The sequence below is a fragment of the Aspergillus niger genome (genome assembly GCF_000002855.4).
Source record: "Aspergillus niger supercontig An15".
Taxonomy (NCBI): Eukaryota; Fungi; Ascomycota; class Eurotiomycetes; order Eurotiales; family Aspergillaceae; genus Aspergillus; species Aspergillus niger.
The window spans coordinates 743,509-758,440 of record NT_166530.1 but is presented as its reverse complement, the minus strand read 5'-3'; the positions used below and the strand labels follow the sequence as shown (position 1 = coordinate 758,440).

Genomic DNA, 14,932 nt, shown 5'->3' with positions numbered 1-14,932 from the left:
TTTCCCTTATACTCTTCTTGCTTCCTTTCTTCTAACCCCCTATTTACATTCTACCCATACGACTTGATTCTTTTTCTTTTCTTTTTCTGATATCCCGAATTGTTCGTGACTGGTTCTATCACATCCATGTCTCCATGCGATGCTGTTTCCTCGAGAACAGGAGGTGTAATTTACATACAATTGTGAAAGGAATGCCATAGTGCCAACTCTGTTGAAGTGCGCAAAGTTGTGTGCTGCTCGCTTGCTCCTCGTCAGCGTCCATGCTTCAAGAACCAGAAAGAAAACCTCTATCCCGAAAAGTGACAAGAGTAGAGCATGCTTGCCCAGTAGTTACTATTGTTGGTCTTCCATTCGTGCTAGCTAACCTTCAACCATGATCATCATCGCATACGCGTAGTACCCATTAATGGCATCTATCTAATTGAAGACGTTACCCGCAATTACTCCTAAGTCTATCTCTCATGTTTTGGTGATGAAGAAGAGTAGTACTGTTACGATAGCCCGAGAAAGCGCTCTGCCCTGCCTATGCAAGTGCCTGCGATACGAGTCAAGCCAGTGGAGAGATGTAAAGTGTCGAAGATTTGAAAGAAAGCCACTTGTAATCGGAAATAATCAATAAGCGGCAGTATCAAGAGAAGCAAAATCAGAAAGCCAATATGGTCACAAAAGGACCTGATTGGAAAAAGGACAGGACAGAACTCCATTTGTACACCGGTTATCCTTCCATATTATAATCCCGCCCAGAGATAATACACCCCTTTTTACTCCATGTCCCTGCAGATAAGCCAATGATTGAAACGAAACATGCTAATTCAAAAGGGTTAATTTGAGTTGGGAATACAGCACTTATGCGCGTTTCCGAAGGACTCTACGAGCCGCAGTTGGAGCTTCACCACCGGCAGGAGTGGGAGCCCTCTTGCTGGTGGCCGAAGTTGTGTTTCTCTTCGCGGTGGCCGAAGTTGCTTGGCTCCGGGCGACTGTTGTCTTCTTCGCGGTCGCGCTTGAAGTCGATGCTGTCGTTGCCTTCCGGGCACCGGCACCTGTCCTTGTTGGCTTGGCAACGGTTGTTCCGGAGGATGCGGACGATGACACACTGCCTCTGCGTTCGAGCTGGCGAGTCGCGGGTCTTGGCAGTGGTGAGCGCGTAGTCTTGCTAGTGGCTGTGGCGGCTCGGCTGGCGGGTCTCTTAGCCTGTGATGGGGGGCGGTTGTCCTTAATCGAGGTAGAGGTATTTTTGACTGGCCTAATGCGAGCGTTGTCTGCCAGTGCAGGAATGCTAGCTGATGTTGATTTGAGTGGGCTGGTGGGTTTCAGAGGCGACATGGGTCTTGCAAGGTAGGAAGAGTTCGTTGGCTTCTCGGGTGAGGCGCGTAACGGCGAGTGCGGATATGTTCTGGAATTGGACGTCTTGGGAGATAGGATTCTGTAGTCTGCACCCCTCATCTCTTGGGACACAACACGCGAAGTACCAGCAGCGGCACCAGGTCCACGTCTCTTTGGGTTCTTGAGGACATCGAGCTGTTCGCCAGCTGCAGGGGCGTTTTCCTTGTCGGAATAGATTTCTCCGTGGCTGGATGCTCGAGTCAGCGCTGTTCAACGATACATGCACGTATAAGTTGAAGGCACTCATGCCGTACCTTTGCTTCTTGACTCTGCGGGCGCTAGGGCTCGCAGCAGAGGCCTTGCGCACATTGGGGCTCACAGAAACGGTTCTGAAACTCCTTGACGCTTTGGCCGGGCTGAGAAGTTTCCGTGGAGAGGGATTCGCCTGTTGGGCCCGAAGAGAGGCCATGTGTTTCTCCAGCAGCTCGCCCATTGTCGCCTTGCGAAGGGCAACAGGAATCCGATTGACACGTCTTTCAATCCGTGCCCGAAGATCGTTCGCCTGGAGGGCATACTGTGCGCGAAGTTTGCGGGCGCGCTCGGTAACTATGGCTTGGTTAGTGGATTGCCAGGTAAGCGAGGTATCAAGAGAGCGCACGTTCGAGCTGCAGGTTGTCAATCAGGGCTTGCTTTTGTCTGCGGGTAATACGAAGCTTCTTCCGAGGAGGGCTGTTCGTAGGTGTCCTTGCTTCGTCATTGTGGGACGCGTCTTCGGGAGACTTGCGTTTAGCAGAGAGTGAAGTCATTGGGCGCAATCGTGAGTAGCCGTATGGGTGGTGGATAAGAGCGATAGAGGAAGTGATAGGTGAGCTGTATTGCGTAGAATGTGTTGTGTGGACGAATTGGGGACGGAAGGGATGGAAGTCGAAAGACGGAGGGGAGCGCGTTGGAGCGAGTTCTGGAGGAAAGCGGATGGCGGAGAGGATAAACAAGCGCTGACTTAATTCGTGGTTAGCTCCGATCGGGACGGTGTGACATCTGCGTCCTCCTCAGCAGCAGCTCCATCATCATCCCTCCTCCGCCAACCTCCATCATCCATTCTCCCCCATCTCCTGCCTTGCTCCCACGCTCTGAACATATAACTCTCAGGAACTTTTTCTCCTTTCCAAATCTGATTGATTATACCTATACGTTTCTATCATCAACCCCGCCAGTCTCCTTCCAAGATGCCGCTCGAAGCTACCATGATCATGTCCGTTTAGCCACCTTCATCCCAAGCTCTGTGCGCACCTACTAACGCCATCTACAGTGTCGACAATAGCGAAAGCAGCAGAAATGGAGATTATACGTAAGTTAACTGTTCTAAATCGCCCAGAATCGACCGTCTGGTTCCGCCTCTAACAGCTGCCAGCTCGACACGATGGCAAGCTCAGATCGACGCCGTGAGCGTCATTCACACCACTAAGATGCGCGTGCACCCTCAGTCTGCTGTCGGTCTTATGAGCATGGGCGGAAAAGGTCCCGAGGTCCTTTCGACATTTACTTCCGACTTTGGTGGTATCCTGGCCGGTCTGCATCGCACGAAGATCCATGGCACTGCCCACCTTAGCTCCAGCATACAAGTGGCCGGTGTATGTTCAAACGACTCCATCATCTCTTCAGATAGATACTGTACGGGATTGATTGCATTGCTAACCTGATGATTGGCGCAGCTTGCCCTCAAACACCGCTCCGAGAAGTCCCAGAGACAGCGCATCATCGTGTTCTCCTGCTCTCCCATCGAAGAAGACGAGAAGACATTAGTGAAGCTGGCCAAGAAGATGAAGAAGAACAACGTGTCCATCGATGTAATTGCCTTTGGAGATCTGGAATCCGATCAGACCAAGAAACTAGAGGCCTTCGTCGAGAACGTCAAGGGTGGTGACGGCTCTAACCTCGCCATCATTCCCCCGGGCCCCAACTTGCTGAGTGAGGAGCTTCAGGTTACTCCCATTCTGGGCGGGGACAGCTCCGGTGCCGATGGTGCAGGTCCTGAAGGCGGCGATGGTGCCTTTGGGTTCGAGGATGCGGCTGAGAACGACCCCGAACTGGCATTCGCCCTCCGTCTATCTTTGGAAGAGGAGAAGAACCGGCAAGAGAAGGAAAAGCGCGACCGGGAGGAGCAAGAGCGCAAAGCCAACCTGGACAACATTCCCGAGGAGGGCTCCAGTGGGAGCAAAGACAAGAAAGAGGATGGTGACAAGATGGACACTGCTTAATGTGGAGACCAGAACAACCTCCTGGATGATTTGATGCATACCCGGCGTTTTTAAATGTACTTGCGTTTTCTTGCTGTAATTGTAGAAAGCGGCTGGTTCCCCAGCAACACGCTTTTGAAACAGATGCGATCTAATATGCAGATCTATCGCCATCGTAAACTTGTTGTTTCATGATACAAACTATGACGCCCAGATATAAACAAGTCCATGCATGCAACCGCAGAAAAGGAGAAGCAAAAGAAACGAAAAGAAAAGTTATAAAAACAAAGAAGATATCTATCACAACCCCACCAGCACGTTTAACCTCCCCGAAACAAACCAACCCATCAATCAAGTCCTCCCCCTCAACCAACCCTGCAAATTCCGATCAAACGCCTCACACCGAACCGGCATCTCTAACTGATAAAACGGATTCTTCATAACAAAGTCCGCATACAGCTCATATATCTTCTTCATAACGACATCGATATTCGCCATCAGCGGATCCGTAAACAGTAGGAACTTGGTGCCCGTTAACGTCTGAAAGCACGTTAATCGGAACTTGTCCGTTTCTAGGCACTCGAGACCGGTCGCCGGTACACCCGGGTTCGGGTACGAGTATGAGGCTGTAGAAGAGGTAGGGGTTGATGATGTGGCGGAGGGAGAAACGACATTACTGGGGGAGGGTGTGGTCGCGGTGGTGGGTGTTGTTGCAAGTGCTGCGGCGGGGGCAAGGGGGAGCTTGGGGGTAATAGAGCGGGTGATAGCGTGGACACTGAGCAATGAATAAGGTGGTTAGTATGTGAGACTTAGGAATTGATGTATTAGGGGAGAGATAGGGAGCTGAGTGCGTACCCGTGAAACGTGCCCGCCAGGACGAGGTAGTCGTTTGTCGAGAGTTTGCGCAGTCCTGGCTGGAATTCGCGCTGGTAGACTAGCCCACCGGCTTTATTGATTATTATGAGGGAGAATACGGCCCTATATGGGGATTGTTAGGTGTGCATTTTGCTAAAGGAAGTTCGGTTGCGACGTACATTGCGGAGGAGGGGGTTGGTGATGGTGATTAAAGGTCGGAGTCGGACAGTATTGTTGTCCTTTTTGAGCTGGGATTCAGGTTGTTGGGGAGTCCAGCATCACTTGAATTCGCTTGTCGTTGATAGATATGGTGACTGTAAAGGGAGATTGTTCGCGTGTTTGCGCATTCACATCGTAATTGTTGTTGGTGTCATCATAGCATGGGCGTCTTTGCCGGAGACATTGCGGAGTGCGCCGCTGTTGGTTGGGTGTCTATACTGCACCCAGCTGTTCGGGGTGGTTTTGTCTTCACCGCCCTGGAGTACGGGGTGATAGCCAATGGTGGGTTTAATATCCATAGATTAATCTCTACTTTTAGATGGCAGTAATGGTTTCGCAGCTAAACAGGTTGAAAAGACGTTCTGGATTTCGATGCCCATATTTATGGTTTTTTGAGTATTGTGCCGGTAGAGGCTGACTTTACTTCTACTTCCATAATCCACAGTATATACCAAAAATACCAAAAAATTCAAGTTCAAAGATCAACCTGCTATTTCAAGGAATGATATCAAGCTTCGAAAACAACGCAGCATACAAAAACTGTCATACAATGAATCTTAGAGTCCGTTAACATCATATCCAATATTTCATCCTCTCTCCAGAGTCAGACTAAGACCCCTCAAGGAGCCGCCACAACAGTAGACACCTCCACTATATTCTGCACAATCCAATCCGTCAAGATCAGCCAACATCCACAACCCAAGCAAAGTAACAACACAAGACATGGATCAAACTTACCGGTCTCCTCTCAACAATATGCTCCGACTGCACCGACTTCGTCACATACTTCACGGACCCCTCACCCCCACGGCCCCCAGCCCTCAAATACTCCAAATAATCCGGTGCCCCCGGAATATCAGTATTATCAGCAATAACACTCGACCCGACCCTAAAGAGGCCCAGATCCTCACACAGCTTCAGATCACACAGATAAAACTTCTCCCAATGGTCAAAGAAAGCCATATCGACTCCTCCCTTCACAATCTTCCCTTCCTCAACCAACTTCGCCAATGACTCCGACGCAGGCCCCACCATCACATGCACGATGTCCTCAACGCCCGCCACGCGGATCAAATCCCTCGCTACGTCGGCCACCGTCTCGCTGACCTCGAATGTGTAGATGTGCAGACCCTCGGCGAAGGGACCGTGCAGGTCGCGGAGAATGGCGGCCCATGCGATGGCGGAGCACCCGATGTAGGTGCCGAATTCGATGACCACCTTTGGTGGGGTTTCCATGGATGTGAGGGCTTCTTTGGCGACGTTGAGCTTGGCTTGTTTGAAGTTCATGAGACGCGCTGTGCGGCTGTAGAGGTCCAGGGCCTGGTAGACGGCCCAGGGGTTGTTGGTTAGGGCATCGCTGGGTTGAGAGAGGATGTATTCCCGGGCTGATTGGGCGTTGGTTTGGAGAATCTGATGTAGATGGGTATTAGTTTTGGTAGGTTGTTCGAAGGATTGAGGCTGGTTTCACTTGTTGTTGGGGACTTACGGTGTCTTGTGAGGCCATTGCTGTGTTAAAGGAAGTGGGATGTTGTAGTAGTAGATGATTGTAAGGTTCTGTGAGGGGTATTTCTGGTCGTAGTATAAAGATAGATGTAGCTGTTTGGGGTAGTAGATGTTCAAGTGATACAATTATGTCTGTTGGTCTTGAGCAATCTGGTGAACAGGTGCCGGCAGTCGGTATTTATACCATAATGCTGCTACGTTCAATGTAGAGAACCACTACTATTAGTAGGATTGAGTCCACTTTACCATCTCTCCATCGCTGCGCCACTACTTCTCTGATTTTATCTCCGATTGTATCATCGCCTCGGAGGGATTCAGGACATTTGTGGATACCATCGGTCAATAGATATAGCCATAGGGCTGGCTGATCGGCTTGGACGCCTCAGGCCGAGAATTTGTTGAGACAAAGCCCAATCTTTATGTGGTATTTAGAGCCGGGTATTCGGTCTTAAATGCCATTTATGAATTGGGACGCCGAGTGGCTTAACGCCGAGGTGGGCCATCAGCCCCGCCAGCAGTTAAGGATTTAACCGCTACAAACATTTGGCTTGACATGGATATGGGTCATTCAGTGTATGTGCTGTTCGGATGATATCATATCTGAATGCTATTCCCTAGTTTATTGTTTTGCCTGTCTTTGTAGTATTCGCGCCGGGAGCGCGGGTAAGAGTCCGCATCATCGATTTCACGATGCTCATAGTTTCATGTCCGCGGAGCTGACTTTGGGGAACTGAATCAGTCATATTCAACGTGAAGCAGGTTGTGCCATGATCAAGAGGCTTCCGGAGGGTTTGTGAGTCCATCCTCATTATACTCATATCTTGATTCCAAGTCCTGGGTGACATGATCAGCATACGGACAGACAAAATGAAGAAAATAAACTCACCCAATACTTATTGAACCCAACACCTTCGCAAACATCAGAATATCCAAGTATCATGGGCGGCGCTCCACTCATTAGACTGCGCTTTAGTCCATCGAGGGCTTCACGAACGCTCTTCAGCCTTGCAGCTACCAGCGTCCAGGGGTATGCGACAGCTGCAAACCCCAGCTCTGCCAGCTCCTTTGCAGACAAATTCTCCGACTTTCCACCCTCAATTATATTAGCAAGCAAAGGGATATCCAGTTCCTCGGCGCACTTCCTCATAGCTTCCCTATCAGGTAATGCCTCAACAAACACGCCATCTGCTCCTATGCGTTTGAACTCTTTCGCCCGAGTCATTGCCTCGTCCCACCCGTGGATCAATGAATCCGTCCTTGCCAAGATGAATATATCCCGTCCCTGATTACGCGCATCCACAGCAGCCTGTACCCTAGCATAGGCTTCGCCGCGAGAGACAACCGATTTACCCTTTGTATGGCCGCATCCTGTACACGGATTTCGTTAGACTTGGCCCAGTTTATTGTGAACACGGATCCCCAAAGAACCAATACATACTCTTCGGCCATGTCTGATCCTCAATCATCACACCCGCTGCACCCGCCGCAGCAAAACACTCCACGGTGCGTCGCACGTTCATAGGACTCCCGTACCCGGTATCTCCATCCACCATGATAGGAATACTCGTCACACGAACAATTTCCTGGATGCGGGCGGACATTTCTCCCATGGCAATATACCCGGTATCCGGAAGACCATGGGAGGCTGCCACCGCGAATCCGGAAATGAAAATCATAGGGAAGCCAGCTTCCTCTATCAGTCGCGCAGAAAGGCCGTCATAGCCGCATGGGTGGGCTATTATCTTGGCAGGGTCTCGGTGAGCTTCTAGCCACATTGTACGTAGACGAGAGGTCTGTGTAGACGGGATACTACCGCGGACATTCTTGAGTGTCAATGTGGTGGTATCATTGTGCGTTTCGATGTGGTTAGAGGTGTCGAATTGGAATGGGTATGGAGTGGGGTTTTGCGAAGCCATGTTGGAGTAGAAATCGAATTAGGCAGATTGGAAGGTCTTCAGGTTATATTTAGTGTCGGAAGAGATAATCTTCACGGATAGTATGATATGCATTTACTGCAGAATGTTGGTCAAGTGGTGCTCGAGTAGTAATGCGTAATTAGATAGTCGGGAAGTCCTGCGAAACTGGAACCCCGCGTTGACCTTGAAATCCCCGCACGCGTCATAGCCTACCGCCGGAGCAATTGATGGCTGGTTCTTGACAACAGCCAACGAACACAAGGGAAATAGTACCTTTCTATCCACCTCATGCATATAGCAGCAACGGCACGGATTTGGACTGTCACAGATGGAATCTCCGTGGAAGTATTGTTCTGCGTGGCACGAATACGCTCTTGCAGTTTACTAGTGACACTCTTGTCTCAGCCTATTGTCGAAAAGCAGAATAACCAGGGTCTGACCGGCATTGATGTGCTAACTACAATACCGCGATAATGAAGCTTCTGTAACTACTGGTGTCTAGGCAACAATTCGATCCTATCTCTTTTCGGTACAACTATCTGCTACCCTGGAAGAAGATTTCTAAGCCCTGTTGGTTCCAACTGCATATTCGGTGGCCGCCAGAAAAATATTGGCCACTGCTGCGCCCCAGAATAGCAATCAGAAAGATCAGCGCTGTTGTCGACACGAACCTATTAATCTGTGACATGACAAGGCCAAGGATCCCCGTTGATGGCCAGCGACTATCACTGCACTACTCGATACCCGGTCCAGAGAAGTCCCGGGCGTCTAAACAAAATAAGACCACGGAGTATACACCCAGCGAGGACCAGAAATAGAAACCGAACAACGAAAGAAGAGGGTACCCCTTACAGAAGAAGGATGAAGCGCGCGCGTCAGTCTGGACAACTGTTTACGTACTGCGAGCCAACCCGGATACAATTCAACCACATGGCACCCGAATTCCAGAACCCTGTTCAGCTGTCATCAAAACAAGAAAAACGAAAGGAAAGCAAGCAAAACCCACGCGCGACTCAAGATGCAGTACAACCTGATTACATACACTAGTCTAATGCTAGAATGGTCCCCGTTAATTCCAACCTACATATTACAACTGAACACAGTCAATGGATGCTCCCATCCAGTCCAGATGAAGGTGCATGCAGCTGACCCGCCGATCTGTATGCGAACTAAAATCTCACCCACCCCAGCCAGTCCCAGCTGAATTCTGATACACTAGTCTAGCTCGGCCGGCAGGCGGGTAGGTTCTGGGCGGCCGATACATACGTAGTAGACGCACAGAGGGAGGTACACTCAGATACGTATGTGTTCGTAACTGGACATGTGTCTGCCGATCAATCTCGGTGATTTTCTTAATGTGTCCGAGTACCTCCAGAACTAACGCATTGCATTACCCTATCGGGCGCATATCTAGAACCGGTATACATGCCTACCGAGCATATTAGGAATGCACCATGGTCCTCCCCGATCAACGACCAAAGCCCACGGGGGTGTCAGCATGTAAGACGAACTATCGTTTCAGGTAGTAGGCCCGTGGCATGATTTTGTGTACCCGACGATCTGGTAGTGGAGAGAAATGGACTGGACTAGAAGGAGGAAAGGAAGGAAGGAAGAAGGAAGAAAGGGGCCAGCTACGTAGGTCAGTCCCAGTATACTACTGATCGGATGGGAAACTCTCGTTTTGGAGCGCCGGGGGTACCCGTGCCACGTGGAACGTTTCACTTCTTTTCGGGCTCCATATTCTGGTGGATTTGCAGTATCTGGAATGGGGGGCTATGCTGACATGCACCGGACGATGCTACTTTAGTGTCTGGGAATGATTGGTGAGGGGGTCTCTGGAAATGTGAGGCGAGCTGAACTGGTTGGTCGATCTCACAGTCGCTGCGGCTGAGGATGAATTACTTACTTACCTGTCTATCTTAAGAGTAGTATCTATCGGGTATTATCTTACGGAATGGTAGAATATGCAGTATAGTGGTAAGAATGGTGTATCATCGCATTCTCTATTCGTCATGAACTCCACGTGCTCGAATAATGCCGAAAACCAGAACCATGTAGCTCAGCAATCCCTTGCTTCTTTCTCTCAGTGTGTATGGGGTATTGTGCAAAACCAGGGAAACCTCAAAGGGGTCCAATAAACATGACATAAAACATAGTGAATACAGGATATCAGTCATTAATCATCATCTCAGTCAGTCCCGCACACGTAGACGTGCAGAATCCATAGCCAGACCGGGAGTATTAAAAGGAAGTAGATGAATCAACATAGGAAATAAAGAGAAAATAAAGAAGCAGGTCAAACCCAGAAAAATAAAAGGTTAGAGAAGAGGAAAAGGAAGGCGGGGAGGGGCAGCAGTTGGATCGTTTGGGAAGGAATTGTAGCCTTCACTTCACTTCTCACAAAGACCGACCAACTTCCACTCCCCTTCCACCTGCCGGATGATGTCCTCTTCCACTGCCCATTGGCGCAAGAAAGTATCCTCGGCTTCATGGTCCGCGTCACCTTTCTCGTAGTGACGACCAACATGCTCCATTCGATCGTTCCAACTCCGGACTCCAATGAACCGCTGTCCACAGAAACCACAGGCGCTCTGGGTAGGTGGCTTGCGCTGTTCATGCCAGCAACGAGCCCGAATCGCTTCAAGGCTCTGCTCGAAATCATCGCGCTCTTTCTCAGTTTCGGGCTTCTTGCTGTTGCGTCCGACCCAGGGAGCATGCATGCGACGCTGGTGTTGGGTGAAGAGATCCTTTCGGTTGAAGTCATTCACAAGATGTGTCTCGTTGAATGAGGCACAACTGTTGTTCGTGTCCTGATCCTTGCCCTTGAGATTATCCAGACTGCAGCGTCCGACGTCACAACGGTAGAACCCAGGTTGGATGTGCTGCGAGGTCACATGGCGCTTCCACTCGTTCTTCGAAACGAAGGTACTCTGGCATCCATAGTGGGAAAAGCTGCAGATGAATACCCGGCTGGACTTCGCACTTTCCTTCTTACTCCCGGTCTTGGTAAGGGCCCGAGCTGCAGAGGTAGATTTTGCTTTGGTGGATGTTTTGCGAGGCCGCTTCTTGCTGATGCGGCCTGTGTTCGTGCTAGACAGCCTCGGTGTCTTGAGCTGATCACCGGAAGAGCCACAGGCTTCTTGCTGACTTGCTGTCTCTGCGTATTGGCAACTTTGAATGTCACAGCCGGTATCGAATTCATCGTGCTGGGGAGGGCTGTTGTAGCAAAACGTTCCGCCCATAACATGCTCCGAATCTGACTCAAGTTTCACAATAGGGTCGGGGTCGGGATATACTTGGGAAGGCGCCACCAGACTGTCAACGTCTGTTAGAGCGGATGGGGAAGAACAAGACCCGAACCCCAATGGCGGAAGTGCGACTTCGTCGCAGGTGTATGGAGGAGACATATAGCATCCCATGCTGAGCCAACTCGAGCTACCGGTGGCGAGACTGTCTTTCGCTTCTGGACTGGAGACGAGTTCATTGCTCCAAGGTGAGCCGAACTCAGAAGAAGTAGCAGTCAATGCGTCGGTGTTTTGAGGTAAGACTGGCTCGTTTGACCACGACATGGACGGGGCGATGTAAGGGTTCTTCATAGGTAGGTCGATAGGAGGAGAGAGATGAAGTTGGAAGCTTGAAGGGCGTTGAATAGCCGTGGGGTCCGCATAAGGCTCGTACTGACAGGGAAATAGTTCATAATCCTGGGGCAGATTGTCCTCGGAGGATGTATGCGGGAGGTCTGGGAAGGGTTGAAAGTGGGCCATCATGTATAAGCTGCGACGTTGTGCTTGCTTTCCAGGGATCCAAAGCTATGCCAGCTGAAAGGTCGCTGCTTTATAGCAACGGAAACCAGAGGCAGTACCTCTTCAGCTGGGGGTGCCATGGTTATGTACTGGCCTACGAGGGCGGTACACACGATGGGTCACTGCGAACCGAGAGGAGCGTGGAGTCAAGGCCATTGTTGAGCCGCATCGACTGAACAGACTGAGCCATTATTTGTCGAGAGCATCAGGTTGGAGTGCACCTTGGGAAGCCGGAGTAGTGCGCCCCTGCAGCGTCGGCCGATAATCTTCTAGGCCGGGCGTCTGGATGTCAACCTACTCGAATCAGCCAGTCATAATCTGCGATTTCGGGAGAAGTCCCCCCTTTTTTTATTATTTTCTTTTTTCTTTCTTTCCATTTTCTCCCAATTTTATTTTACGATCGTTAATGCAATTTAATTTTCCTTACTTCTAGGTGGGTATCGATTCCGCCGTGGAAGGTTTGGCTGGCATCGTCGTAAGACGGCGCCTGTGGGCTGCAAGGATGGTGGCCCTCGTGTTTAGGGATTGACAGAACGGCGGCATCCACCAGAGGAAATGATCGATCTGGGCAAAAGGTTGGGCCTGTCTCCAGGCTTCTCCGACCGTCCGCCTCCCCCGAGAGAGCCGCAAAGACGGTGAGCGACAACAATCCATTCGCGCTTGGAAGTGTGTCTTTGCCAGTCTCTGGCGTCAGACTATTTCCACACCCTCGTGGCTTACAGCCCAAATTTCGCGCATCCACATTCCAACGTGTGATTGGCCTTGCTGGCCTCTCGTCTCTTTGCCCAACACACCCAGAGAAGGCAGTTCAGCCTCAATGATAGGCAGTGTTGAGCTAATGCTGCATTAGTCGGGCAACGGAGGAACCACTAAGCACCACAGGGTTTCGGGGGCCAAACTATACGGGGCTGCCGCGGGTCAATTTAGCGAGCGTTATCGTCGAGCTCGTCTGATTGTGAACCAACATTTCGAGTCATTCGCTGCATCAACCCTCGCTCCCATTCGATGTTATGCTGCGGGAACTCTCAAACGGGTAATGGTCGACGATTAGCGGAATCCTGATCTGTCCATAGTTGGTTGCCTCTTGCCCAGTTGTTGACCTTTTCCAGGGTGCGGTTTGGCCCTGTTGCCCATGCACGCACGGCACTAAGCCCGCGCCACGCTGTTCCCCGACACGCTTCTGGAATGGTGCACAGAGAACACAGGAAGAATGACAAGAAGTCACTAACTCTTGATCGGAGGAGACACCTGCGGATAGCCCCTGGGGTGCCACCCGCCCAGGATATCCGCTTAGGGTCTGACAGCTCATACCGTTAGTATCGTCTGGTGGTGTCTCTCGTTAGCACCTTGGTCATCCTCCGAGCTGGGATTCGTTATCGTCGCTTGGATGGGATAACGCATTACTGGAAGAGCATTGACCCACTTCCTACTATCTACCCCTTTCCTGTCCATCATCTGCTGGACTCCGGTCGTTAATATGAAAGTTCACGAAGCAATGTGCATCTTGTGGACGCAGCTGCTTGAGTCCACTTAGTGCCTATTTTGGGGGGCCGAAAAAAATCCACTGTGTCACCGCTCGAAGATCATGGGAGTACTTAACCTCTCATAGGGCACTTCGTTAAGGACGAAATTAAACATTGATGATTATGGATACACTACTTTGGTACTACGGGGTAGCGTTGATCGAGTCATAGGCCGATCTTGTGATGAGCACCAATTGCTGGCCAAGGCACAGTTGACTAAACAAGTTAACAAGGCCATGTCGCATCGGACTTTATCCCGGCGATTAGTTCTAAGGTCGTTTGCTGTCATCCCCGTCCAAAACTCTCAGGCCAGCGTATCAGGCCTGGTCAAAGTCGCGCTACACTGGCATGCTGGACAACCAACATCGGAGACACACAAACCACCGAGCGGAATCCTCGTGTGGCTGAGGCGTTGGCTGTGCCCTCGAATCTGCCTTACTACTTCGTAAAATGATTCGCCGTCGTCTCATCTGCCACGAAGTCTTGCGAGGCTTCTTTCCTTCGAACCCTTGTCTCCGACAGTATTGCCAAGTGATCAGGACACCCCTACAACCCCCGCTAATGGACGGCAACAATGATAACATTGAATCTTTCGATGACTACCAGCACGGAAGGAAAAATTAGTGCGAATCCACCATGACTGCAGCTCCCTCGCAGCTAGCAAGCGTGGTCGGAAGCTTCCGGGAAATTAATTCAGAAAGCCACATGATCGCGCGGTTAACTCCAGTCTAGCTATGGAGTACAGAGTAGTTACTCTGACTGTGACTCTTACTCAATTGGGTTGGCCAACTAACTAGCTAACTAACCACCATAACTAGTTACTAGTTAGTTACCTCTGAGTCCGACTCCGAGCGACGCGGATGAACATCCCTGCTCCTGGAAGCCCAATCGGTAACAATCACGTATGGTAATTTATCGCCCAGAATCTTTGCCTGGTGCGACGGTAATGTTGTGCATTCAACATTCCCCGAGGAGGCTTTTTCTTTCCCCTCTTCCCCAACCGGGAATATCCCTCCATCGATCCATCATTTCATTTCATTTCATCCAGCGCCCGGGCGGACATCCTTTCCATCTTTTGATTTGGTCTGGCCTGGTCTGGGTCTGGATCTCACGCCCGCCCGGGCTGCGCTCTGCGCTGCAGGCGCGGCACACCGCATGCGTGTTGCACCACAGCCCCAGTGACGCCTGGGTGCCCTCACATGTATGTATGTATTATGCGGGAATATCTATGTCTAGCTTCGATGAAATCATTGTACTCTGTTCTGTACGATTAAATGACATCATGGGCAAGGCAAAGCCACAACGTAGCGTTTTGTGCAATGGTGACAATGCGCCTTGTTGGGGTATTGTGCCGGCTGCATCTAGACTCTGGTGAAATGTTACCCTAGGTTATCTGAATCGGGGAGATTGAAAGAACATAGTGTGGCATTCATATTAGATGAAAAGACTATGGCCTGTAGACTAGCGATGACGTGCCGACATACGAAGGAGCTAAGACTAGTAACTATGCAAGCCAAATACCCCCATATCTACTCTACTTTGTAAGAAGATGA

General features: G+C 50.5%; 10 protein-coding genes across 10 annotated transcripts; 3 read left to right on the top strand and 7 right to left on the bottom strand.

Moving 5' to 3' along the window:
* Positions 1–846: 846 nt before the first annotated feature.
* On the bottom strand, positions 847–2,129 carry An15g03030 (uncharacterized protein; the record flags this gene model as incomplete). The annotated part of the gene is made up of 3 exons (XM_001396804.3): positions 847–1,570; positions 1,638–1,929; positions 1,982–2,129. The coding sequence occupies 3 exons, from the start codon at positions 2,127–2,129 to the stop codon at positions 847–849; spliced, it is 1,164 nt and encodes a 387-aa protein (XP_001396841.1).
* A 420-nt stretch (positions 2,130–2,549) lies between these two features.
* Positions 2,550–3,581, top strand: An15g03020 (uncharacterized protein; the record flags this gene model as incomplete). Its single annotated transcript, XM_001396803.3, has 4 exons — positions 2,550–2,575; positions 2,633–2,671; positions 2,735–2,954; positions 3,036–3,581. The coding sequence occupies 4 exons, from the start codon at positions 2,550–2,552 to the stop codon at positions 3,579–3,581; spliced, it is 831 nt and encodes a 276-aa protein (XP_001396840.1).
* A 130-nt stretch (positions 3,582–3,711) lies between these two features.
* On the bottom strand, positions 3,712–4,768 carry An15g03010 (uncharacterized protein; the record flags this gene model as incomplete). The annotated part of the gene is made up of 4 exons (XM_059744571.1): positions 3,712–3,761; positions 3,935–4,335; positions 4,416–4,538; positions 4,767–4,768. Coding segments are annotated over 4 exons (576 nt in total).
* A 27-nt stretch (positions 4,769–4,795) lies between these two features.
* Positions 4,796–5,030, top strand: An15g03000 (hypothetical protein; the record flags this gene model as incomplete). The annotated part of the gene is made up of 2 exons (XM_059744570.1): positions 4,796–4,903; positions 4,983–5,030. 2 exons carry the CDS (start codon positions 4,796–4,798, stop codon positions 5,028–5,030), a joined length of 156 nt encoding a protein of 51 aa, XP_059602493.1.
* A 285-nt stretch (positions 5,031–5,315) lies between these two features.
* An15g02990 (uncharacterized protein) lies at positions 5,316–6,138 on the bottom strand (the record flags this gene model as incomplete). The annotated part of the gene is made up of 2 exons (XM_001396800.3): positions 5,316–6,044; positions 6,121–6,138. 2 exons carry the CDS (start codon positions 6,136–6,138, stop codon positions 5,316–5,318), a joined length of 747 nt encoding a protein of 248 aa, XP_001396837.3.
* Positions 6,139–6,908: 770 nt separating this feature from the next.
* On the bottom strand, positions 6,909–8,053 carry An15g02980 (uncharacterized protein; the record flags this gene model as incomplete). The annotated part of the gene is made up of 3 exons (XM_001396799.3): positions 6,909–6,971; positions 7,024–7,505; positions 7,576–8,053. The coding sequence occupies 3 exons, from the start codon at positions 8,051–8,053 to the stop codon at positions 6,909–6,911; spliced, it is 1,023 nt and encodes a 340-aa protein (XP_001396836.1).
* Positions 8,054–8,764: 711 nt separating this feature from the next.
* An15g02970 (hypothetical protein) lies at positions 8,765–9,087 on the top strand (the record flags this gene model as incomplete). Its single annotated transcript, XM_059744568.1, has 2 exons — positions 8,765–8,800; positions 8,872–9,087. The coding sequence occupies 2 exons, from the start codon at positions 8,765–8,767 to the stop codon at positions 9,085–9,087; spliced, it is 252 nt and encodes an 83-aa protein (XP_059602492.1).
* A 1,356-nt stretch (positions 9,088–10,443) lies between these two features.
* On the bottom strand, positions 10,444–12,046 carry An15g02960 (uncharacterized protein; the record flags this gene model as incomplete). The annotated part of the gene is made up of 2 exons (XM_059744567.1): positions 10,444–11,827; positions 11,970–12,046. 2 exons carry the CDS (start codon positions 12,044–12,046, stop codon positions 10,444–10,446), a joined length of 1,461 nt encoding a protein of 486 aa, XP_059602491.1.
* Positions 12,047–12,259: 213 nt separating this feature from the next.
* On the bottom strand, positions 12,260–13,308 carry An15g02950 (hypothetical protein; the record flags this gene model as incomplete). Its single annotated transcript, XM_059744566.1, has 3 exons — positions 12,260–12,633; positions 12,847–13,117; positions 13,168–13,308. The coding sequence occupies 3 exons, from the start codon at positions 13,306–13,308 to the stop codon at positions 12,260–12,262; spliced, it is 786 nt and encodes a 261-aa protein (XP_059602490.1).
* A 509-nt stretch (positions 13,309–13,817) lies between these two features.
* On the bottom strand, positions 13,818–14,536 carry An15g02940 (hypothetical protein; the record flags this gene model as incomplete). Its single annotated transcript, XM_059744565.1, has 4 exons — positions 13,818–13,925; positions 14,015–14,107; positions 14,213–14,368; positions 14,441–14,536. The coding sequence occupies 4 exons, from the start codon at positions 14,534–14,536 to the stop codon at positions 13,818–13,820; spliced, it is 453 nt and encodes a 150-aa protein (XP_059602489.1).
* Positions 14,537–14,932: the final 396 nt, after the last annotated feature.